The following is a 25,650-nucleotide window of genomic DNA, read 5'->3' on the forward strand; positions in this document are numbered from 1 at the left end:
GTCAGTACTCTTCTTCTACCATGGGACTGGGCTCATGGCGTCAGGCTTATTTACCTATGAGCCAGCTCCCAGCTTTCAGAGTGATTGCTATTAAATAGCAACAAAATCACAAAAAATACTCATTTGTGTTTTTGTTGCCAAATTTTACTGTGGAAGGAAAATAGACAAGCATACTTTGAAAAGACCGTGACCCTTTTACAGGAGTTGAGATACATCAAAGATTTCCGATGAATTGGTTATTAAAAGCTAACTACAACAAAACAGCCCTTTTCCTAATTCCTAGCTTAACCAGGTCATGTGACCTAATAAACTAGGCATTTAATTTTGTCTCTAATGTTAAGTTCGTGATTAGTATAGTTCCTTTTCATTGTCTATTGCTAAAGTCAACAACTGATACTTTTTGAGTACTGGGCTACAATGCTAACTTAAGCTTGGTAAGTATGGCAGACAATTCTAAAACTAATGAAATAATCAATGGGAGCAGTAGCCAAACAGCACAGAGATAGCTCAGGGCATGTCAAATGGGGATTAAATGATAGGTTGTATGGATTGATTCTAAAGGATGCAGCATTGTTAGGCAATTGAACACTAAACAGCTGTTAAGTACCATTTTCTGTAATTTAGACTGAATGAGGTTGGGAGATGAAATCCCTGGAGAATTAAGCAATGATGATAGTCTCATTTTGGACTCTGTGTCATCTAGGTCAAGAAGTTCCTAAAATGACAAGTAGATTTACTTGGTACATTAAACACACCCACTTCCAAAGTCTTCTTGTTTCTTTAACAAGTGTGTCTGTACCATGACCCATGCGTTAAGGAGTCTCATCACCCACAAGGAGAAGATGCTGAAACCAAAGATTTAGCAGACTGTATCCTGAACCTGAGGCATTTTGTTTCCATTTTTGCAATTTTTTTCCATTGCTCTGAATGACAAGTTTAAAAATCAAAGGAATCAAGAACTTTGAGTTCAAAAGCAAAGTATCTCTAGCTCTTAGCTGAGGATTTGATGTAAGGTCTATAATCAGTAGAAAAGGGAGTGAAAAGAGGCTAGCTCTCTTCCAACTTGGTGATACAAATGACATTGTGGTTTCATTTGGAACTTTCAGGAAGGGGTCCAGATCACCATTTTTCAGGAAGCACAAAAGATGGGTCGGAAGAAGTGTATGTCTGCCTGCCCTGCAGAGAGGGCTGCCCCTTCTGTGCTGACGACCGCCCGTGCTTTGTCCAGGAGGATAAGTACCTACGACTCGCTATCATCTCCTTCCAAGCCCTGTGTATGCTGTTGGACTTCGTCAGCATGCTGGTGGTCTACCACTTTCGCAAAGCAAAGGTAAACCCAGGTATCCTGGTCATGGCCCTTCTTTATACTAACAGTAATTGCTTCTCTCTCTAAGGAAACCGAATTTCCTAATCCCTGCTACTATTCTAGTAAGCAGGCATTTTGTTTTGCTATTATGTGATTGGGTGAGAATATTAAAACCATATCCATTTGCCTCCCAAGAAAAGAAGGGTTAATGATATGCTGTGCTAGTATTTCATCATAGAAAAGTTGCTTTCTATTTAGGCTGGGACTCTGATGCTCCCCTGCCCTAAGGGCTCTCCTTAAAGTCATCTCTTTGGTCACCAGATGACCTTCTGCTACCTTTATCCAGTTTGTGGTTTATTTTTCATATATAGAAAGTCCTGTTGTGTTTTTGTTTTGTTTTATTTCTCTTAGTAATATTTACTGTCCAGGGATGATAGAAATGTTAATACCCCTAGGGCAAAGTTGGGAGCTTTCTCCAGTGGTCAGAAATCAGTTACATGAAGCAGGGGTTGAATTAGAATGTTCGATTCTGTTGCTTTGCAGTAAGTTCTTTGTGACACGGGAAAAAGACAATGTCTTTCCACCATTCTTGGATTCAAATGACTGCTTTATCTTGACGCAATTGCTCAGATTGTTGTAGATTAGAGAAATTTTTGAAAATATGTGTACCTACTAGAAATTTACAAAGAAAAGAAGTCTTTTGGATAATTTCTGCTACAAAGCCACTAGTTAACCATTATGCTAATGTTATAGATGTTATTAGTTACTTTTAATAGTAGGTAACACAGTTTAAATCAAGATTTCAGTCAGCTAGAAAATGCAAACATGCAATTTGCTTCCATTTTACTAGTACTCATCTTTCTTTTGGAAAAAAATCTATGTTGATTTTATGTATATAAAATAGTGGGCTAATATGTTCCCAGATAACATCTTAAAAGAGCAAGTCAGTAGCAGTACCAGAATTGAGAGATCTATTTAATAAACTGCTCTGAAATCTCTCTGATGTAATAAATTCATTACACAGTGGATACCACAGTCCTTTATAAATTTTAATTGATTTTAATCATTAATGATGGCTGTGCTAAGTAAGTCTGTGATAAATGTGGGCAGAATGCACCACTGGTTTGCTATAGGTCGTTCTGTCTGGGCCCGTGTCTCAATCTGTATTAATGTTACTTTCCAGTTACCAACCTTTCAGATCTGCCTAGACCTTGGCAGGAAATGGGCAGCAGCTGACCAGAACCTTTCTTTACAGGGCAGCCATGAGAATACAATTCTTTACATATAATCTTGATGAAATTTCTTGGATGTTATCTAGTTGGAAGTTGGCTACCTTTTGAAATCAGTTTTCCTAGAATGAGACACAAAACAAATGGTCCTAAGTTAATCAAACCAAGGAACATAGATCTTGCATATTGAAGAAATGAAACGTTTGGTGATATTTCCTCTAGAGATTTCTCTTACCAAACTGGATTAACTATAAAAGCAATAATACATTTCCATATAGAAAGTTCAAATATATAGCATGTGGACTTTGTAATTATTATTTAAACATTTTGTGTGTATCTTGGCAACATTTCTTTACATAGTAAGGAAAACTATGGGGCAACACTAACACTTTATATAGTATTTCTGTGTTTTCTATTCCTGATAATTAAAAGAAAAAATACCCTTTTACCAATATTATCTATTTAGACAAAAGAGAAAAAATCCAGTTTAATATAAATGTAACATGAAAATTGTCAGCTATATCATTTAGAATTAAATCCCATCTCGGCATCTCTTTGACTAGCTTCCTCCTATATGATGTGTAACAACAAGCTAAATGGAAGAGTCATAGCAAAAAGTCTTTTCTTAGATGGAAGCATAGGTGCAGATCTTTATGGCTTTGAGCTACTCAGCTTTTTACAAGTATGGCATAAAACGCACAAATAATAGAAAAATAAAATGATAAATTGTACTTCATGAAAATTGAGTCTTTAGACCCTCAAAATACGCTATTGAGAGAGTCAAAAGACACCCAATAGAAGAGCAGCAATAGCAAGATCTCTCTCTTGAGAGAGAGCAGTGTCCAAAATATATAAGTAATTCTCACAAATAAACAATAAAAATAAAAAATAAACCTTAAAATGGAGAAAATATCTGGATAGATTATTTCTTAAAAAGGATGCATGGTAAGCCAATGAACACATAAAAATATGCTCAATAATATCTGCTATTAGAAAAATGTAAATCAAGTGCATAACTCCAACAAGTGTAGCTAAAATATTTTTTAAAATTCTATTAACAAATGATGAGAATGTTGACAAATCGAAAACCTCCAATCTGTTTCTACTGTAGATTCAAAAGTGTGCCCAGATTGGGATGTGTCTTGGTAATACTTGCAAAATTTAAAATATTATACAATATGGCTTAAGTATTGTATTCCTAATATACATCTATACAGAAATGCAAATAAATGTTCATGAAAGTGTCATCCACAACAACCAAATGGTGAACGCCACCCAGATACCCATCAATTAATACAAATGAATAATTAAGAATAATTAAGATGAGGTATTTCCATATAATAGAATACTGTTCATCAATGAAAAGGATTATGTATTAATACATGGAGTAATATGAATGAACTTGAAGATGCTAAGTAGGCAAACAACTGTAAAAGACAATATGTTGTATGATTCCATTCATCAAAAATTAATTAGCAAATTTATTGATTCCAGAAGTAAATTAGTGGCTACCAAATGCTAGCAGAAAAAAAGAATAAGGAGTGACCATTTATGAGATTAGGTCTTCTTTCAGAAGATTCCAGAATTTTAAAGTCATTTATAGATAATCCACCTCCAGAACCAGTGATGAGGCAATTCATCAGTTCATGTAGAATTAGTCTTAATTAATGCTGGTCTTTTGTTATTCTATTTAAAAGGTCTTTGCAAGAATAACAATTAATATGTGTTTCTCACCTGTGGGTCCACATATACATTTAAATAGTTGAAGAGAAAAAGGAGCTGGAAGGTTCAGCACACACCTGAGTTGCATGCTCATTCATGTGCTAATTGACTCCAAAATCATTACCATACATCTACTTCTCCTTGGTTTTTGTCTGTGAAGAGTTATTAGATATACAATTAAACTAATATTTACTTATTTATAGCAGTGTCTTTTATAGGAAGGTTTAATTTTCCTTCAAAATGAGAGCTATGGAGATCGCTCTTGGTTATCAATTGTTATGTCATTGAGGATATTTAAAAACTGGACTCATGCTGTTATAGTCTTATTATAGAAGCAATGTAAAAATTCATAACACATAAATAAACATGTTTGATACTTTCCTAGTTTTCATTTGGAAAGCAAACCATTTTTTTTCAGAACTAGAATCATGTCATATGTAATAAGTCCCAAATCCTGAGAGTTTTTTAGTTGCACAGTTATACAGGTTTAGGAAATTTATATATTTGTACTTTATTGGGTTCCAGCCAATGGCATAAGCACTTTTATTTAATGAATAGAGTTTAACCAAATTAAAATTAGATTCAAATGTTAGTGAAAGTAAATGGTGAGGTTAAGATAGAACTTGGATTCTTGAGGTCAGGGTCATGACTTCAATGGATTGCTAAAAAGTCAAGGACAACTGGAATTTTCTGGCAGCAGCACTAAGAGAATGAAAAGGATTCAGTGTACTGCAAAATACGAACCAACCAAGAGAAAATCAAGCCTTAGATGAAATTTCTTCTGTGGATCATTATATAAAGAGATTATCAAATGTAAAGAGTGTCTCCATCCTTCCATGGAGTCATGGAGCAGAATAATACTCTCTGTAACCCTTTTTACTCCTTTGCCTTGATTGTGCTGAAGTGTGAGTGTTGGAGCCTAGCACAGACAAACAAGCTTTACGAGTGTGTCACGGTGCTCTAACACACAGCTCTTCAACACTTGGTTTGTGTTATACTTGTCCTGATCTGATGAAACCCATGACAGAACATTTTAGGGGAGAGTAGGTCTGGCTTTGGTTCACAGTTCAGATAGGTGGTGTGTGGTCGCATGGTGGCAAACCAGGAAACAGAGATACAGCAGAACTAAGGTCAGCATAACCTTCACAGGCCTGCCCCAGTCACCTCCCGCTTCTATAGGACTCAGTCTTTGAGTAGTCCTTCAGCTGAGTACTAGGTCTAATTGTCAGCCTATGGGGGGACACTTCATATTCAAACCATAACAATAATGAATGCTGAGGGGTCTACCAAGAGACACACACCTTAAGAGAAACATACTGTTTTATCTATAGCAGCTACAGTGAGGGAGGGATAGGGATACTTGGTCACCGAAACACCTCAGTTTGTTCCCTGTTACATCTGTTGTCAGCTTGAGAATCTAAGATTTCTATAGTTTACACCAAAATTCAGGATATGACATGTCTTAATTGCTGGTAGTGTGTATTTGCAATATTTTCTTTAGGGTCACCAGACATGGAACATCTTGGAACTTCAGTCTCTTTTATTTAAAGTGGATCACTGTTGTGTACTAACAGAAATAACCACAATGACAAGTCAAAATATAGGAGAATGTTAGCTGTATCAAAGCCAGCACAGGCAAAATCACTGCAATGGTAATAGTTCTCCTCTCAACAGAAGCAGCAAGTATTCAGAGTAAGAGGGCTAAGATGGTTCTGAGACTAGACTAGATAGGGCTTCAGTCTGGTTCTGAGCACAGTCATTTGAGCAAGGTTAACCTAGACCAAATTTAAAAAAAAAAACACCCTCCACAGTTCTGTAGCAAGTAACTAACAATCAGGGACCAGCAACTACTCTGGCACCTTATTCTTTTAAATGGCATAACTGAGATTCCAGTCTGTTCCTCCATTAAGCTTACAGGCTAGGATGCTAACCAGTTAATGAGCTCTTACCCCTCAGACACACTTGGAAGCAATGCATACATCTGTGTTATGTCTTTGCCTAAAGATTCAACAGGTCAGTAAAACATGAATGATTTTAAAACTGGTGAATTCCTCTAAAGCAATGGCAATATTATAACAGTTTTTAAAAGGATCTTAGTTTTAAATATTATTGAATTATTTCTTCATTTTTACCAAACATTGTGACAAGCAACATATTTTCCTATTAGATATTCCACACAGGGAGTATGGCTGGTTCCAGCTGAGCAATGTCAAGTGTGCGTAGGATTTGCTTGTGAGGGGGAATGACAGAGGAAGAAGACGCACAGAAAGGAGGGTGTCTTAGACTTACTTGCTGATCTCAGCACACTCAGATTGGAGTACAATAGAGAAAGAAATTGGCAATCTTAAACAGTGAATTATTGTGGTTGATATTTTCCCCCTTCCTATAAAGGTTATTTCTTAACTTAGAAATTAATTGACATGGGAATTGATAAAGGCGCCACTTTTCAGTTCAGAAATTGAAGTGTTTTAATATAACATGGTAACTGATTTTTGATGTTTTACTGCCTGTTTATGAAATAGAGAGCCCTTTTTGTTGCTGTAAAATGTCTGAAATTTTATCATTCTAATCACCCTAAGCACTTTGGTGGCATGAAATACCTTCATATTTTAGGATGACTGTCGCCACTGTCCATCACTCAGAAACCATGGCTTCCATCCCTGCGCACAATGTGTAACATAATGTATTTTAATCAACAAGTACTATTTCATCAGGTCGGGTAGAACTTAGTCCATTGCCTAAATGCAGAGGTTCACATGGCAGTGTTTATAACCAACCTTTCCTGCAAAGGTTGTTTTCTTCTTTTTCCTGTGCTTACTTCTGGCCAGGTTATTTAAGTATGCACAACATACAGACAGTTAAAAGAAGTTAGAAAAATTGTTTGAAACATATATAACAATAAAGGATTAGTAACCTTAATCTAAAAACATTCCCTCAGCCTGGCGGTGGTGGCGCAAACCTTTAATCCCAGCACTCGGGAGGCAGAGGCAGGCAGATCTCTGTGAGTTCGAGACCAGCCTGGTCTACAAGAGCTAGTTCCAGGAAAGGCTCCAAAACCACAGAGAAACCCTGTCTCGAAAAAGCAAAAAAAAAAACAAAAAACAAAAAACAAAACAACAACAACAAAAAAAACATTCCCTCAAATAAACCAAACCAAACTACTTTCTGGTTCAAGAGAAAAAAAGAAAAGAAAAACACTCACTGGAAAATGTAAAGAACATATAAATATAAAATACAAAAATACATCCTTATTCTGAAGGATAGTTATAAAATTCATACTAAAAGAATTGCATGTTTTATGAACAGAGTTCTGAGTTGGTGATGGCATTAGGAGCTGGGATTTTCATCACTGGTAATAGTTGTAAAATTGTAGAATATTTGGCTGAAATTTGATGTAGCTTAAAACTTCATAGTACTTTCAGTAAACTACTATATATCTGCCCTAAAAAATCATATATATGTGCAAAGATTTCCAAATATGTTCACATTTATACAACACATGCATGTGCATGTGTGAGCGCGCGCGCACACACACACACACACACACACACACACACACACACACACTCACCAGTGTATTTACTCTGTGGCATCTTATCCTGTCTAAAAGACTAACTGTGGGTGAAATAGTTCTACTACATCACCGCCGCCCCACACTGACAGGCATTGCTGGCTGTCTGCTTCCTAGACACCATACTTTAGCACAGCCTAGTGTCTCTTCTGTCACAATCCCTTCCCTTTCCTTATTTCCATTCATCAACCCTCTGAGCATCTACGGAGTGTTTAGGATTACCATAAATCCTACATTTCTGGAATGTGGTAAAAAAAAATGAGAGCAAGTGAGATCTTTAAGGATTTTGTGTGGGGATAGCAATAAATGCAACCCAGAAGACCAAATGAGGAAATGACAGAATGAAATGATGTAATTTGATAGCGAATGACCTGGAGTCATGGAATTCTCCGTCATTTAAGTGAGGTATTGTCCTCAGTTTAAGTGTGAACAACCAAAAATCTGGTTCAAGTTTGGATAAGCTTGGATTTGTTCTCACTTGTTTGACTTAGGGCCTACCCTGTTTATTACTCCATCAACATGTGTGACACATAGGTTTACAAAGAAATTTGATTTAAATTTAAAAAAACAACAACACATCCAGCCTTGGTCATCCAGCCCTGGTCACATTATAGCAGTCTGAGTACATAAATTCTCTTTTGCTCCTTCCATTCTGTCCCAGCAAAGCTGGCATGTCCTGTGTAAGTTTATGTCCACTTCCTGCTATGTTCATACTAACGAGCTAAACAAATCAAGTCTTTCCTAAAGATCCACAGTGCTTGGCTCAGCTCATTGATGCTCCATGCTGTGTGCTTCAACCTAGGAGAAAAAGGGTGAAATAGCTTGTGCATTTGTGTATGTGTGTGTCAGAGTGTTGGTAAGGTAAACACTGTGAAAAAAGCAGAGCAAAATAACTTATCCAGAAGGACCTCTTTCTTTGTGTGCTTCTTTAAAAATATTTAAATAACCTTGTACTCCATCTGGTGGCTGCAATACTAATGATGAATTATGAAGAGCAAGTAAAGTGATTATAACTTATTTGTATCTGCCTTAAGAGATATATAAAATTCTTAGTGATTACCAAGTCTCCATTATCAGTTCTCTTGAGATATTTTTACTTACTAATGTTTATTTATAAAGCCAGTTTCTTATTAAGTATGCTAAAAATAGTTTTTAAAAATTTAATGCACTAATAGACCAAGCTGCTTGTTAGTTGAAATATATTGTGAGAGATAAATCACTTGTATTATTTACAAATTCCTGGGGGCTTCTTCATTTTTAAGGCTTATCAAATATTTTGTAAATAAAAGACTGTAGAATTATAAAGTAGTGCAAATGCATATTCAGAAATTAAAATTAGTTATGGATTCATGAATATCCAGATAAGTTTACATAAATTGGTTTAGATACTGGCTTGCTCATAAGACATTCACAATCAAATAGAGAAAGGAACATACAGAAATATATAACATATGCACCAACATATATGATGTCTGTGTGTGTGTGTGTGTGTGTGTGGATATACTGTAAATTTGTTGAAGTTTTGGCAAGGCATTAGAAAAAAGTGATTAAATTCATAGACTCTAGTTGTTTTGCCTGTTCTTTCAAATAATAACTACTTTTAAAAGTTTGTTTTAAAAATTATGTGTATGCATGTGTATCTGAGTGAGAGGGTGTGCATATGAGCAAGGTTGCCTGAAGAATCCAGAAGAGGGCATCAGCCCCACTAAAGCTGGAGCTATGGGCAGTTGTGAGCTGCGAGTGTGGATTCTAGGACCTGAACTCAGGTCCTATGTAAGAGCAGTTAGTGCTTTTTACCGCTGAGCAGGTTTCCAGCTTGTCAAACAATATATCTTTAACCTACCACATTTTTTTCTAAAACAACAAAAGAAGACAAAACTCAATTTCTTCCATAAAAATACAGAAATAACAATAAGTTTAACTTTCTGTGGCTGCATGGAAGATCAACACTTATAATTAATGGCCAAGAGAAAGTGCTCAGAAAATGTTAACAGGGGTATGTTCAGGATGTGTTACAGCATAAAAATACAAATGGTTAAGTCTACACTGGCTGGGTAAAGAGCTTTGAAAATGGATTTCTGTGGTCAGACCAAAAGGGGTTAGGTGAGACAGTCCACCTGGAGGATACTTAAAAGCGAGTATATATTAAGAATGTAAAAGATTTCATCATGAACCCAGAAAAATCTAGTGCAGCAGGTTGGACTTCATCATAAAGGCAGCTGGGATAAATTGTTGAGCAGGCTGGAACCATTATACTTTGAGACCCGGCAGTACAGAAACAGGCTTACTCAGCTGTTTCCTGAGGAAGCATTAAAGTCCCAGGATGGGCAGCAGTTGAAACACAGAAGAAAAAGAGGGAAAATAGGTGGATGTGATGTGAGATGAGTGGTCCATGAAGAGAAAGCCACACATTCGAAGCTGAGAAAGCACAAAGAAGCCTGGAGAGAGGAGAAGGTGAGCGTAGGCAGGTGGTTGGGAGTACAGGGTCACCGTGAACAGCCTGTTTTACCTGATGTGCAGTTCAAAGGAAATGAAGAATTTGCAGCAGAAGGACAAATGATTCTGTTTACAGAGATCCCATTTATTGATGGTCCTTCATTGCTGATTATTAAACTAGCTTCTCTTATTGCTATGTGGTAGATTAGTGGGGGGCTAGTGGAAAATGGGAGGAATGTGAAGTTCATTGGATATTCTGAAGAAAAATCACAGTGGCATTGTGAATGGACGAGAGTAGATATATTTGAGATGAATTTGAATCAAGGGTTCTCAGAAGTTGCTGAAGAATTTGGTAAGGAGAAAGAAAAGTTAAGTGTGATCCCACTGGGTTTATAGCTTGCAGAAGTAGACAAAGTACTCCCCACTAAAATTAAGAAAATGAGGAGCACAGGGAGAAAGCTCCCAGAGGAAAATCAGAAGTCCCATTTTACATATGCTCAACGGATCCAGATTTGACAAGCGCTGCAAACAAAAACACAGTATTCCACTTACATTTGAATTTCAGATCTGACCTAATCTACTTATCAGAAATCAAAGTGAAGCAGTCAGGTGGGTAAGTAGTTAGCAATGCGAGCTGGAAGCCAAATAGGAGGTCTGGAGATTGGGCCACAAATCAGGAGTCATGAGCACAAAGGCATGAGACACTGCGATAAAGAAGACAGGATGATATGTCTACAGGGGTAGAGAGGAGGAAAGAAGGAGGCCTCACAGGACTGAGGTCCTCACAGTTTGGGGTGAAGCAGAATGTGAGAACCATTTGAACATTTGAGGAGCAGCCAAAGAGAGGAGAGGAAAGTTAGCTGGCTGTCCTTTTCCAGAATCCAGGAGATGCCAGCCAACAGTGGCGACACTATTGAGCCACAGTATCTGGAAAGAAATGATTTGGCAGTACGGAGCTCACTGAAGACCTTAGCATTGAATATTTAATTGTTGAGAAAGCAGAGAAAGCACGTGTGCTCAAATTGTCTAAAATCTCTATTTCCACAAAAGATATAGTGCAACGAGTAGACAGTAATACTTCAAAATGTGGATAACCGAGAATTCAGGGAGGTAATTTAGATTAAGACGACATCTGAAACAGCCTTTGGAGTGGATAGAAGAAAAGAAAGAGGAAGGGAGGCGGAAGACTGAAAGCTGCGAGTCAAGTGGAAGACAGGGCTCTGATGGGGACAAGGCATTGCTGTAGAGAGATTAAGACTGAAATGGGATGGGGGCAGTAAATAGCGGTGGAGAGTTCAGGGAGCTCAAAGCCTGGGATAGTCGGTGATTGTTCCCTCCTCACACTGTTCTAGTCTTAATCTTAAAAACAAGTTGAATATTTTCAGTGTTTCTTATACCCTTTATGGACACTGACTGAACTGAATACAAAAATCCTATGGGATTTTGGATAGCTTTTAACTTTATCAGTAAAAACACTTTATCTATTTAAACCTAAAAATTAGACCACACCCTTTCACCTTTGCAGCAAATTCCAGATCGAAATACAATGCTAAATTTGATGATTATTGATCACTGATCATCACAGATGATTATTTGAGGAGTTATTGATAAAAGTTTCCAGGCAATTGTCAAGCAGTTGTATAAACAGAAACCTAATTGCCCTTGGGTGAGAGGTGAGTTGGAGATAGGAAGGCAAAGGTGGAGACAGAAAGCGTTCTTTCAAAAAGCCTCACGTGTGCTGAGGGAAGCAGATGTGTGATCACTTGGCTGAAGGGGAGAGAGCCTGAGAGTTAGGAGATTTTCATTTCTTTTTAAAGATATTGACATATTTATCAATTTTTAAAAGTTAGCTTAGTGTGTGAAAAATGCAGGGAAATGGCGGAACAGTGCAGAACAGGGAGGGGTGCAGGAGAAGAGGGCAGTTCTGAGTGTAGGGTGTCCCTCAGCAGTTCTGAGTGTAGGGTGTCCCTCAGCAGGTCTGAGTGTAGGGTGTCCCTCAGCAGTTCTGAGTGTAGGGTGTCCCTCAGCAGGTCTGAGTGTAGGGTGTCCCTCAGCAGTTCTGAGTGTAGGGTGTCCCTCAGCAGGTCTGAGTGTAGCGTGTCCCTCAGCAGTTCTGAGTGTAGGGTGTCCCTCAGCAGTTCTGAGTGTAGGGTGTCCCTCAGCAGTTCTGAGTGTAGGGTGTCCCTCAGCAGGTCTGAGTGTAGGGTGTCCCTCAGCAGTTCTGAGTGTAGGGTGTCCCTCAGCAGTCTGAGTGTAGGGTGTCCCTCAGCAGTTCTGAGTGTAGGGTGTCCCTCAGCAGGGGAAGGTCTGCACTTTATCTGTGGCTGCAGAGGCGGTGAGACTCATGAGGCAGAAACGAAAAGTAGTGGTTGAGACATGAAGTGGAATAAATTCTATCTGGGATCTGGCGTATGGCCACTTACTTGGCTAGAATGGAGCGCCTTGAGGAGATGATTCAGATTTGTTATAAGCACTGTTGAAGAAGGAAAGGGAAAGTCCACACTGACAGGGACCGCTGAGAGCAGCTGGAGGCAGCAAGGATGAAGTTGCATTAAAGTTCTCCTGAGAGATAGCTGGATTTGACGCTGGAGGCCTTTAATCCCAGCACTGGCAGAAGAAGGAAGAGGCAGGAAGCTCTGAGCGCAAGGCTAGCTTGGTCTACATAGCAAGCTCCAGGCCAGCCAGTACTAGCAACGTGAGCCTGCCTTTAAAAGTCATTCTGCTGAGAGCAGGACAGAAAGATGAAGAGAGGGGCTGGAGAGATGGCTCAGCAGTTAAGAGCATTGCCTGCTCTTCCAAAGGTCCTGAGTTCAATTCCCAGCAACCACATGGTGGCTCACAACCATTTGTAATGAGGTCTGGTGCCCTCTTCTGGCCTGCAAGCATACACACACAGAACATTGTATACATAATAAATAAATATTTTTTAAAAAAAAGAAAGATGAAGAGATAGGAAATTCTGTGAAGCTCTTGTGTTAACTAGGTGGTCCTTGTCTAAAGGATTGGAAATATTTGTAGAGAGCTTTTTACTTTCCATTACGGCGGTTTTATAAAAAGATCCATTCAAGCTTCTCGGGACATTTACAGCATTAATATGTGTGACCATTAATTAACTTTAGAGAATTCCACAGGGGAGAACGAAATGACAGTAATTAGCATCTTCAGTTACAAATGGAGAAACTGATGCTTAAAGATACTCTGGAGTGACTTTATAATCCTCGGTTCACTGATTATTAAATGACAGTATCCTCCAAATACAACAGAGGCAGCAGATCTTCTGTGACATCTGTAGGAGTGGCTAAGTTGTCATTGGATCATCTCAAGACACATACCTTTGGCCTGTCTAGTTAAAGATGAAGCCCTGGAGTTATTCAAGTCTGAATTTCTCTTGTAGCAGAAATCAGTAACTTATGGCCTACTACCCATTATGTAGAACACAAAATAATAATATTTCATGGTGTGAAATTTAAATCTCAGCATTCATAATATTTGATTGGAACACAGCCCTGTTTTCCTGTGTGCTCTCCCTGGCTAGCTCCAGAACTGAGTAGGGCCTGAAATCCTCACTGTCGGTGCTTTACAGGGAAAGCCTCCTTCTTCCGGGAGCACAGCTCTGTGCAGTCAGTCCACTTTGCATCCTTAGCTCTGGTTTCCAGCTCTTCCCTGGGATGCTCAAGGTGTCCCCAAGCTTCAGTGCCACTTTCTAACTTCTGCATCTTTATTTCTCAAACCAGAGGTCAGCAGCCATCCCTTCTGGGGTCTCAGAGCTCGTTTTCACCAGTTCCTCCCCAAATGTATGGCGGGGCCTAAGCTGTGTCCATCCCTTAGCTGACACTGACTCTCTCCACCAAGTTAAGACCACAGGCTCTGTGGCTGCAGAAGGGAACTAGGAGTTCATGCTTTCCCTGTCATCTGAGGATTTTCAAAGATGAGCTGAAGAAACTAGGCTTCTCTTGGCATCTTAGCTTTTCTTCTGCATCCTCTAGCCAAATTCTCCTCTGTTCCAGCAGCTCTTGGTCTGGTTTCCCAAGGGCAAATGGTGGACCTCTTGTGTGCAGTTTTCTGAAGAGCAATATTTAGAAGCAATAGATTTCTCTAGGGGATTTAAACTTTGCCTCCAGGTTGTCTCTTGTGTCCCAGTCTCACAGATCAGAGAAAGAGAAGACTAAACACTGGCTGAGCTGGGTAATCTTCAGAATGAGCCCTCCAGGCAATCCTGAGAGGGGTGTGTGTGGTTGCTTGTTTACACAAAGGCAGTGTCTGCCCTGTTCTGAGCAACTTTCCATGACAATAGCCAGGGACAGAGAGAAGAAGGCCCCTCCAACCACCCCAGCCTTAGCTGAAGGGGAACTGGTTTTGCTGAAGTGGAACTAGCATCCTGTCTTCCCTCTCAGTGATCCACAACAGCATGGGACCAGTGGTGTCCGAGACATATCTGCCATCGCAATACCGGCTTATTAAAGAAAGATTAAGTTCAGGAGAAGAAAATTCTCAGTGTCTTTTTTAAAATTTGCAATTTACACAGTCTCGGAAATTTAAATTATGTTTATAGTGATAATTAGCAAGGTTACAATTCTTACTTGCAGATAGAAATAGAAAAATAGAGACTTTTTGACAAATAAAAACATTTTAAATATATTCATTCATATGACTTCCCCGTTCATTTTATCCTCTCTCCAGCACCTGTTCCTAGACTGAAGGCCAGAACGGGTTTCCTGAGGACTGCCAACGGCGGTGCACATGTTCCGCTCCAGCGTCCACGTTGCAGATAGGCTCGCTGCTGCCATTTCAGTACTACAGTCAATCTCCAGTGTCCAGACCCACATTTAAAGCTGGCTCAGGGTCTCACTTATAAGCTGTTTCGCTTCTTCCTTGCCCCTTTAATGAAAAACAAGGAAACAAGGTGCATAATAAGAGCAGAAAAGCTTTAAAGAAGTGTAGAAAGAAAACACATAACCTTTGCTGACCTATGGCAATAGAAATTTAATGTATAGTCATTGTGGAGGCTACCGTCGCCCACAGGTACTGCTCATTTACCAGTGTCTCTGAGCTTAGGGACTCTGTCTAGCCATAGAGTTCTCCCACTCAGCTCTACACTCAACTCACTGCACGCAAATGTGTTGCTAAAGCTCGGAGGCCCCGCTCTGACACCAGCACCCCCAAACCAGACTCAGGAGGCAGTTAGTGTCTCAGCAGCATCCAGCCTACCCTGTCCTTCTGTGCCCCCTTTCTGCTTCAGAATTCATGGTGCAGCCTCCACTTTCGTGGCACCTCGGTCCTGGTTGGTAGGATTAGACACTCACGTATTTGGTCCTCACTGCCTGCAGGAGACTGAGTTCTGTGTTCTTGGGTTTGGAAGGAATCTTCTGATTTTAGAATGAGAAGACCTCAAACATCAGGAATGAGTTTCTCAAATGAGGCCTCTCTCTCCATATGTAGAATTTTTTATTTTCTCGGATGTTTGTGATGTACTTCTAAGATTGGGGAACATTAATTTATAGCTTGATAATCATCTTCTCTATGGCAAAAGGTAAACTGAAAATCGGTATGTTTGATGGATGGAGACTGCCAGGGCTGTGCGTGTCAGTCACAGACACACCACGGGTTTAAGTTTCCCACAATCCATTGCTTTCCTAGGCAGAGAGAAATAATACCAAAAGGGATGTGTCCCTCAAGAGCAGTGGGCTGTGGGATCAGCAGATCACCAATAAGATGAATATGGGAAATCAGCGAAAAGATGTGACTAGTAAGACAGATATCACAAAACATAGCGGGTGAGGTTGACAGTCTACAGGCAGCAGGAGTTCGTTTGAGCCCAGTGCCTTCTGTTGTATTGTCTGTCTTGGAAAGACCAAGCATTTCCTCCGCTCTCCACATCCACCATCTTGATTACCAAATTGGGCATCAGTAAGTTTGAAATCAACTTCTCCATCTTCCTCTGCCAAAGTTCATCTGCTTGCACTCTTTGAAGTCTAGGAGAATGGCCCACCATGGATCAAAGAGCCAGTTAGAAGCTCAACACTATCCCTGCCTCCAGTATCCCCATTCCTCATGACCATTGTACCAGGGATTATCAACTGTACACCCTCAGACTGATTTCCCCTCCCTACTCCACTGCTACCTTCCCCATCCAGGATTTCACCATCCCCTGCCCTCGTTGTTACAGCATCCTCCAGCACACATCCATGTCCCCTCCAGTGTGTCCTGGAGGCTGCAGCCAGAAAGCATTCTTCTGAATCGAGTCTCCTCACTTCACCTTAGTCTCTTTTCCCCAAAACTCTTTGATGACTTTTTGTTGCCATGGGGTAGAGGCCCGTGTACAGCTCCAGGCTCAGAAGAGCCACCATGATTGCCACCGATTAGCTTGAGAACTTCAACTCTGACTTTGTTCCTCCTTAATTTCTTCTCTACCCACACTGCTGTATTTAATGAGCTCCGAGTCTGCTCCTCTCTTTGGAAAGCTACTACCATTCTTTCATGGACACACCAAGCCAGTTCTGTTTCTATTCCTCATATTTCTGGTCTCAAATCATCTGAAACTTCCAGTGATGCTCATCCTAACCTTAATCCTGGTGAGTTTTCTTTCCTGTGTCCTCCTGCAGTTTGGCTCAGTTTTCCTATAGCGTTTGCTAAGAGAGCCCTGCACTGTTTCCATGTGTGTAAGGAGATCTCTCAGTTTAAAAGAGCCATCCTGGGTATTTTCAGTAGCATTTCTGACCTCCACCTATTAAAATACAGCCATTGGATGCAGACTGTCCGATTAGAATGTCGCCTGGTGATGGATAATTACTTCTGGTAGTTAAGAACCACAGGTTTGGGCCAACTATTTCTCTCAGTCTAGATATCCTTCCCCTTAAAATGAGTATTATTAAATTGGGAGCACTTTTTTTTTTTTTTTTGGTTTTTCGAGACAGGGTTTCTCTGTGGTTTTGGAGCCTGTCCTGGAACTAGCTCTTGTAGACCAGGCTGGTCTCGAACTCACAGAGATCCGCCTGCCTCTGCCTCCCAAGTGCTGGGATTAAAGGCGTGCACCACCACCGCCCGGCTAAATTGGGAGCACTTATATTCATTCCCCCCCCCCCCTCTCTCTCTCTCCCCTCCCTCCCTCTCTTCTTTCTCTTGCTTTTCTTTTTTCTCTCTCTCCTCTCTCTCTCCCTCTTCTTCTCTCCCCCTCTCTATGTTTTGGCTATGTTCAATGTAATAATGGATAAAGAGCATACCAGTGGATAAAAAATGTTAACAATTGATTTGATTCTAATCTCCTATGTTCATCTCACATCCAGAGGGGAAAATTAAGAACTTTCACGTTATCATTGAGTTTTGAAGTAGTGTAATTTTAAGATAGAATTCACTAGAGGACATTAGTGATATGATAGCTGTTTCTGGTTTATTATGGAAAAGTTCCAGGCCATTATTCGTTTAAGGAAAGCACACTGCTGCTTTGAGTCTAAGTAAGAGCTCTAAAATCACTCGTATGATAAGTTAGCTACTAATGACTTGTAGGAAGACTGTACCTACACCGTAGATAAAGGCTAATCTTGAAGTGGAAAAGAAGAGCAAAGCCAAGTGCAGGCTTATCAGGAGTGCATCCATTATTTTAATAAGGCCGAGGTAGTAGTTGACCAATAGATGTGGACTGAGCATTAATAATAAATGAGAAAACAAAGACAGGTGATAGTACATGCCTATAATCTAAGCACTTGGAAGAGAAAGGGTGATGAGGAATTCAAGGCCAGTTTCTGCTACCTAGTGAGTTCAAGGCCAGCTTGAGCTCTGTGAGATACTGGAGGCAGGGGAGGGAGGAGAGGAATGGGGTACAGACAAAGCAGCTTGATGCTAAATGAGAACATCAGGAATGTATTCCCAGAAAAGGTGATGTTGGAAAGCTTTGAAAGATGTGGAGGAGGTTTCTAGATAAGTAAAGGTCTTGGTTAAAAAGAGTGCAGTTTATTCAGAGTGGCGTGGCTGGAAGGAGCACAGTACATCATCTGTAGTGTTTGATAAAGAGGGAAGGTTGGTAAGGCTAGAACACGGAAAGTTCTAAATGCTAACTTATGGGATTTGAATCTATAGATAGCCCACCATTGCAGTGATTTATGAAGACTTGCGAGGGGAAAGATATGGTGCAAGTGTAGTATGCAGAACTCTCTCTAGCAAAATGTGGAAGGTAGCACAGAAAGCGTGAAACTGGAAGTGCAGAGAGCAGTTATGGATCTGTTATAATGTTTGGAAGAGAAGCAGTAAAAACGTGACTGGAGGCAGCAACCCTAAGAGGAGGAGAATGGGAATGATGCCCAACCAGCACAGCCAGTGGAAATGCCTTTGTGCTAGCAACCATGAAGAGAGAGTAAAAAAGACTAGAACTGTGCTGAGATTTTGAATCTCGTTTTTTATCTGGGTTTTAAAGCTCGTATTGGAGAGCAATTAGAAGGTTTGCTATACAATGGTGAGCTTGGTTTACACAAACTGAGGTTCAGTCATTTGTGGAACACTAGTTGAACAAATATTGACTGGTATACAGGAGACAGGTCCAAAATAGAGACAGATTTGAGGTGATCCAGGGAGTGAGCCTTGATGCTAGGCAACGAAAGAGGCACCCAAGAGTGGGAATATGGAGAAAATAGGGGGAGGGACTGCTGCTATGTGTCACCAGGAGAGTCTGAAAAACATCACTGAAAGAACTTGTGTTTTAAGATTCAGAAATATGCTCAGTTCACTCTCATGACCATTTGCACTGATTAATTTATTCTGATGTATGGGAACTAATCCTAAATGCCTTGAGATAAAAAAGCTCTATTTGCAGCCTTGTGTGAGTCAGTAAGTCATAAAATCTTGTCAATTCTGTGAGTTTGAGAACAGCCCCCACAGTGTGTGCTTTCAGATCACAGGCAAAGCAGTGATTGGAAAATGGGAGGCTTTGAATATGAGTTAGACAAGATTAAAACTGATTTAGTATTAATGAATCCATTCTGTTTTAATGATTCTATTTTTTAATATTCCCTTGAGATCCATGGCTTCTAATATATATCTACTTCAGATTTCAAAAGTTCTTATATTTTATCTGACACATAGTTTATCCATGTTAATGACTGGATGTGTAATTTTTGCATGTTTTAATTAGTAATTCTAAACATATTTTACTTAATAATTTTATGGATGACATGCTTAAATCAATTCTAAACTATTTCCTAGCTATGTTGGCTTACTATAAAAATATGTCTGCCAGAACCAGCTACTGTAGACACTAGGTAATAGCAATCGATTAGGATGTAAATTGATTGGAATATCTAACAGCCAATATAGACAACATTTATTTTCCTCCAACAACCATGAAACAAATCATCCGCGTCTAGAGATGTTTTAAATAAAGCAAATCTGCTGCTTATTTTAAAGAAGATCTTAGGCTTTTTTTGTTCTCCTTGTTTTCATGGTGCTCTTTAAACTTTAAACACAAGGATAGTCACTTATAAACCAAAAGGTCATCAAATCCTGTTTAAACTGTAAACAGGTAAAATATATTAGGAAAAACAATCAAATCAGATGGAATTCAAGAAGTTTCTGAATAGAAAAAAAAGAGAAAGATTTATACGTAAGCAGAACAGGGTTAGAATTTAACCATAGGGTTATAAACACTATTTCTAAGCAATAATATGCTGGGAGAAGTAGACACACAGCTTTTTTTTATACAGAATACACGTTACTGTTCTTAATAATTATCCTTGGTCTGACTACAGGGCAAGTCAAGATGAGGCCTCTTCTCCTCTCTTGCTTAGGGTCTTAGCTGGGGTCATCCTTGTGGATTCCTGAGAATTTCTCTAGAGCCAGGTTTCTTGCTCACCTAATAATGGCTCCATCAATCAAGATATCCCTTTCCTTGCTCTCATCTCTGTCCTTCTTCCATCTTGACTATCCCATTCCCTCAAGTTCTTCTCATTCCTCCCCTTCTCCTTCCTCTTCTCCTTCTGTGCTCCCTTCTCCCCCAACCCCATGCTCTCAATTTTGTCAGGTGATCTTGTCTGTTTCCAATTTCCAGGTGGATCTATATATGTTTTTCTTAGGGTTCACCTTATTTCTTAGCTTCTCTAGGATCGTGAACTATATATAGGCTTAGTATTCCATGTTTATAGTTAGTATCCATTTAAGAGTGAGTACATACCATATTCATATTTTGGATCTGGGTTACTTCACTCAGGACAGTGTTTTCTAATTCCATCTATTTGCACGCAAAATTCAACATATCATTGTGGGTCTTTTTTTTTTTTCTGCTGAGTGGAACTCTAATGTGTAAATCTACCACATTTTGTTTATCCATTCTTTGGTTGAGGGGCATCAGGTTGTTTCCAGGATCTGACTATTATAAATAATTCTGCTACGAACATAGTTGAACAATGCCTTTATAGTATAACTGAGCAACTTTTGGGTATATGTTCAAGAGTAGTATTGCTGGATCCTGAGGTAGGATGATTTCCAATTTTCTGAGAAACTACCACACTGATTTCCAAAGTGGCTGTACAAGTTTACATTCCCATTATCAACAGATGAGTGTTCTCCTTACTCCACATCCTCTCCAGCATAAGCTATTATTGTTTTTGATCTTAGTCATTCTGATGGGTGTAAGATGGTATCTCAGAGTTGTTTTGATTTGCATTTCCCTGATGGCTAAGTCAGACTTATGAATATCTTAAATATCACCATAGAACCTTCATCCAGCAACCGATGGAAACAGAGGCAGAGACCTGCATTGGAGCACTGGAATGAGCTCCCAAAGTCTAGTTGAAGAGTGGGAGGAATGAAAATATGAGCAAAGAGATCAAGACCATGATGGATATACCCACAAAAACAGTTTACCTGAGCTAATGGGAGCTCACCAACTCCAGCTGGACTGGGAAGGAACAAGAATAAAACCAAACTAGTACCTCTGATTGTGGTTTCATGGCTGGGGTAGACTGAGGGGCCACTGGCAGTGGCACCAGGATTTATCCCACTGCATGTACTGGCTTTTTGGGAACCCATTCTCTTTGTTCAGCCTAGATAGTAAGGAGGGCCTTGGACCTTACATAATGCAATGTGCCTTATGCTCTCCAAGGATTGTATCGGGGTGGAGTGGGAGGGTATGTGGAGGGAATGAGAGGAGGGGAGGAAGTTGAAGCTGGGATTGGTATGTATAATGAAAAAAGATAGTTTGTTTTTTAAAAAATATAAAAGAATTGTCCTTAATTTCATTTTCAATAGCTTTTAAAATTTCAGTATGAAATTTCCACTTCCTAGTATTCTTTATAGTGACTGATATCAGTCTTCATTTTTTCAGTCTATTGGATTGAAAGAAAAATACAATTGGCCCATCCTATTTGTGTATTCTTCATTCATAGCTCAAAGCTGGTACATGTAAACTATTTTTAAATATTGTATCTGTACTGAATGCATAGAATCTCTTCTGGCTGTCAATTATATGATGCTGTGTAAATTGTTCTTCTTGGGGAAGGCATGAACAAATGTCTATTCATGGCAAGGCATTAAGAAAAGGTCAAACAAATGCCTTCATCTAAGTTTAGTTTGGTCAACCAATGAGTTAACTGGGGTTTTTTACAGGAGTGTACGTGGGTGGTTACATATTATGTGTATTGAATATTTTTCTGATAGTAGATACAGCACCATGTCCAGAACCAACATTAGAGAAAGAGTTCATTTTGTCTTGGGGTCCATCATGGAGGCAGAGAAGGCAAGCATGGCGGTGGGAGGAAGAAGCTGAGAGATTACGTCTTTAATCATACACATCAAGGACATCAAGCAGAGAGAGTGACCTGGAAGTGGCATGAGGCTTTCAACTCTCAAAACCTGACCCTAGTGACATACTTCTGTCAGGAAGGCCACACCTCCTAAACCTCACAAACAGTGCTACCAAATGGAACTTCATGTTCAAATGGCTCAGTCTATAGGGGGAATTCTCATTCAAACCCCACACTGAGACATGGACCTCTCAGAGTCAGCTGTTTCACCGAAAACACAACCTGTTTTAGTGTTCCTTCTGCTGCTATGATGAACACCACAATGAAAGGTCACTTGGGCTAATGTTTCCAATTCTGAGGCAATGGCTACACTGCCTAAGTGGTTCAGTTTACATCAAATGTTGTAGTGGGTGCTGTGACAGTACAGAGATGACCTCACGTGCATAGGAGGATGTGCATAGGTGTTATACAAAAGTTATATCCTATTATGCGAAGGACTTGGCCTGATATCATGGACTTCAGTGCCTATGGTGGACCTTGGAACTAGTTCCCTGCAAATACTGAGACAACTGTTGCTTACTTTTGATTTACATTTTCCTGTTCTTGTGATAATCCACATTTTTTACACTTTCCTTTCTGTTTCTGCTTTGAATTGGCAGTTCACAGCAGGGCTGTGGTTTCTTATTTCACATGTCTTTGTATTTCAGAGTGAGGTCAGAAAAGGGGCCTTCAGGAGCAGCTCTCGGATGCTATTTTAAATGACAGCTTTATAAAATTGGATTTTGAAAGTCCAAGGGCAAAGTTGAGCAACATATCTGTGTAGCCTATGTATGAGTTCTGTCAATTTCTTGACAAAAGTTTGAACCTTCATAAGCCTCAGGCTCTGCATTTACAGAGTAGACATGATGGTGGTAGCCACATTTGTTGGGAGGCTTGCAGGTTGCTGTGGGAGTTAATAGATGTGAAGAATTTAGAGTAATGGCTTCTACAAGAGCCCAGCTGTCCTGGTCATTGCAAGTATCATCATGCTCCTTGTCACCATCCTCATTGACATTCTGTTTAGGGGAAAACATGTTCTCAGTGGGGGAAAGCTTGTTGAGTGGGTGAGCCAGCAATGGTTGATTTCTTTCTCTGTACTCTGGTTCTGGGTCTCCTCTCCTTTCTCTGAAGTCAGCTTTACATTCCTGGAATTGATGCATTTACATACTTTTTTGGTCTTAAAAATATAAGAAAGAAAGAAAGAAAGAAAGAAAGAAAGAAAGAAAGAAAGAAAGAAAGAAAGAAAGAAAGAAAACTTGCAGCAAATGGGGTGTATGTTTGGAATGGGGAAGTGTTGCTGCTCTGGACCTGCTGATGACACTTCCTGCAATACTGTATGCTGCAATACTGCATGCTGAGATGCTTACACAATCAGGAAAGCTTGTTTTCAGAGACAACTTTCTTATTAAACTAACTCTTGCTTCAAAGAAAGAAGAGACTAAGAAGCAGGCCTATTCATTTAGCTTGCTCTCAGCAAAGTCTTAAAGTCTTGCTGGGGCGCTTATGTGTGACAGTGGCTTGCTGCATTTTATTTTAAGATATTTAATGTATATCCGGGGCACAGAAAGCATGGATCACGATCACACAAATCCACTTTCAGCACAACTCTTGCTGCACATCAGGTTCCTAGAAAGCTCACTCTTCTCAGCTGCCTGATCATCGTTTCTCCATTTCTTCTTCTCCCCGCCCACCAGCAGTCACCATTGTGTTCTTACCTGTTATCTGCTGGGGGACACTAAGGCAATTCTGAATCTTGGCTACTGCCTCTTCAACATATTTATTATTTAATTCTTGACTTGTTTGCATATTTTGATTAGTAACCTCTAGTGAGACATGGTTTTCAGATATTTTTCCCATCCTACAGGTTAGGTATTTTTCATTCTGTTGACTGCCTCCTCTGTTTCATTGGTCTGCAGAAGCTTTCAGTTTTGACAGTCATATTTACTTATTTTTGCATTGTACTGAATCTGTGTATTGATTTTGATTTGTGAACATGAGATATCTCTGAATTTATGGATGTGAGCTTCAGTTTCTTTGGTCTACGTTTTATAGTTTTCAGGGTATAGCTCCTTCACCACCTTGTTCTTGCTTACTTGTAAGTATTTTATTATTGCTGCTGTTTTTGCAGTTGGAATTGTTTCTCTTTCGTATAGGTTAATGGTTAGTGTCAGCATATAGAAGCAAAATGTTATTTTTAATTGGTCTGATATTCTGAATTGTAATGAATTTATTATTTGTGATGGAATTCACAATAAAAACCGAAAAGGAAAAAAACCCTTTGAGACAGAAAACTTGCTTTTTTAAAAATGAAGTTGAAGTCAAGCATGATGGTGTAGCCCTACAGTACAAGAGCTTAGGGGCCTATACAAGAGGATTGTGAGTTCTACAAAAGTTTGAAATAGATGAACCGACTCAGGATAAACAAGATCTTTGACATAAAATAGTACCCTATGTTTTGATTAAATTTAGGCATATTGATTAACTTCCATGAAGGACTAGTTTCAGCAGAAACAATTTTGGACCAAGAAAGCATCTTCTGTTAACATCATTCTCTAAAGCGTAAAAAGCTTTATGGTAGATGTGTGCATAGTTCTAGCATGAGGAACGAAAACTGGGTGATAGGGAGTGTGAAGCCAGTATAGGCTGCATAGAGGGACTGTCTTAAAACCAAACCAAACAGAAATCTGAACAGGAGGTAAGGGAGGAAGGGAGGGAGGAAGAGAGGAAGGAAAGGAGGATAGGAAGAAGAAAATTGATTAAGGTAAAATTAAAGATCTTTACTGTGTACTTTATTGTCTAGTTTCTCTTCCAAGTTCTACCTGGAAGATCAGCCCCTAACTTATTACTACCACTAACACAGTTAGTTGCAGAATATGATGTATTTTATCTGTTTACTTTACAACAGATAGGGAAGATTAAGGTAGGGCAGAAATTGAAAACTGGGTATCAGGAGTAATAGAACATCTCTGATAAAAATGTTCCTCTTGTAGAGGACAGACTTGAAATGACAGAAAAGGTGATTTGAAGGAGTTGTCTGTCGTCTGTGGTAGAGTTGAGAAAGAACACAGCAACCTCAGTGAGTAGCACGTGCAAGAGAGGCAGGATTGTGGTTTGGGTTCTGCTGGGTCTGGCTCCATCTTCACCCCTCCAGCTCATTCACCCGTGTTTAGTTTGTGAAGTCAAGAAGTAATATTATGTCGAATCAGATACAAACAGACAGTTGATTTCTAAAGTGATAGTCAGCCTTTGCTCACAGTAAGAGGGTTTTCTTCGTTTTCTGTGTAGCTACTGTTTTCTTGTTTTTTTCGTGTGTGTGTGTGTGTGTGTGTGTGTACACTCTATGTCATGCATGTGGAACATTAAGGATAACATACCCACCTTCCTTCTTCTACCTCCTCCTCCTTCTCCTCTTATTCATTTTACCACTTTGGCTATTTGACTTACTCACCAGACCATAATGGAGTCATCTATATATTTAATATATAATTATATATATAATTATATATATATTGAAAGTTCCTTTTCCTAATTATGAGGCAATTTGCATATAGCTACTCAGTGTTATCATTTGTCTAGTTGGCTAGAAAACAGTGGGCCATAAAAATTAGGAAAGTTCTGAAG

The 25,650-nt window shown here is 39.5% G+C and overlaps 1 protein-coding gene across 1 annotated transcript in view; it reads left to right on the forward strand.

The window, feature by feature from the left end:
• Gpr158 (G protein-coupled receptor 158) overlaps positions 1-25,650 on the forward strand; it is a 352,600-nt gene that overhangs the window by 188,141 nt on the left and 138,809 nt on the right. Inside the window, exon 4 of the mRNA XM_075970642.1 lies at positions 1,107-1,330. Coding sequence (XP_075826757.1) covers positions 1,107-1,330 — 224 coding nt within the window. The remainder of the gene's footprint in view (positions 1-1,106; positions 1,331-25,650) is intronic.

This window comes from Microtus pennsylvanicus, chromosome 4, assembly GCF_037038515.1.
Source record: "Microtus pennsylvanicus isolate mMicPen1 chromosome 4, mMicPen1.hap1, whole genome shotgun sequence".
NCBI lineage: Eukaryota > Metazoa > Chordata > Mammalia > Rodentia > Cricetidae > Microtus > Microtus pennsylvanicus.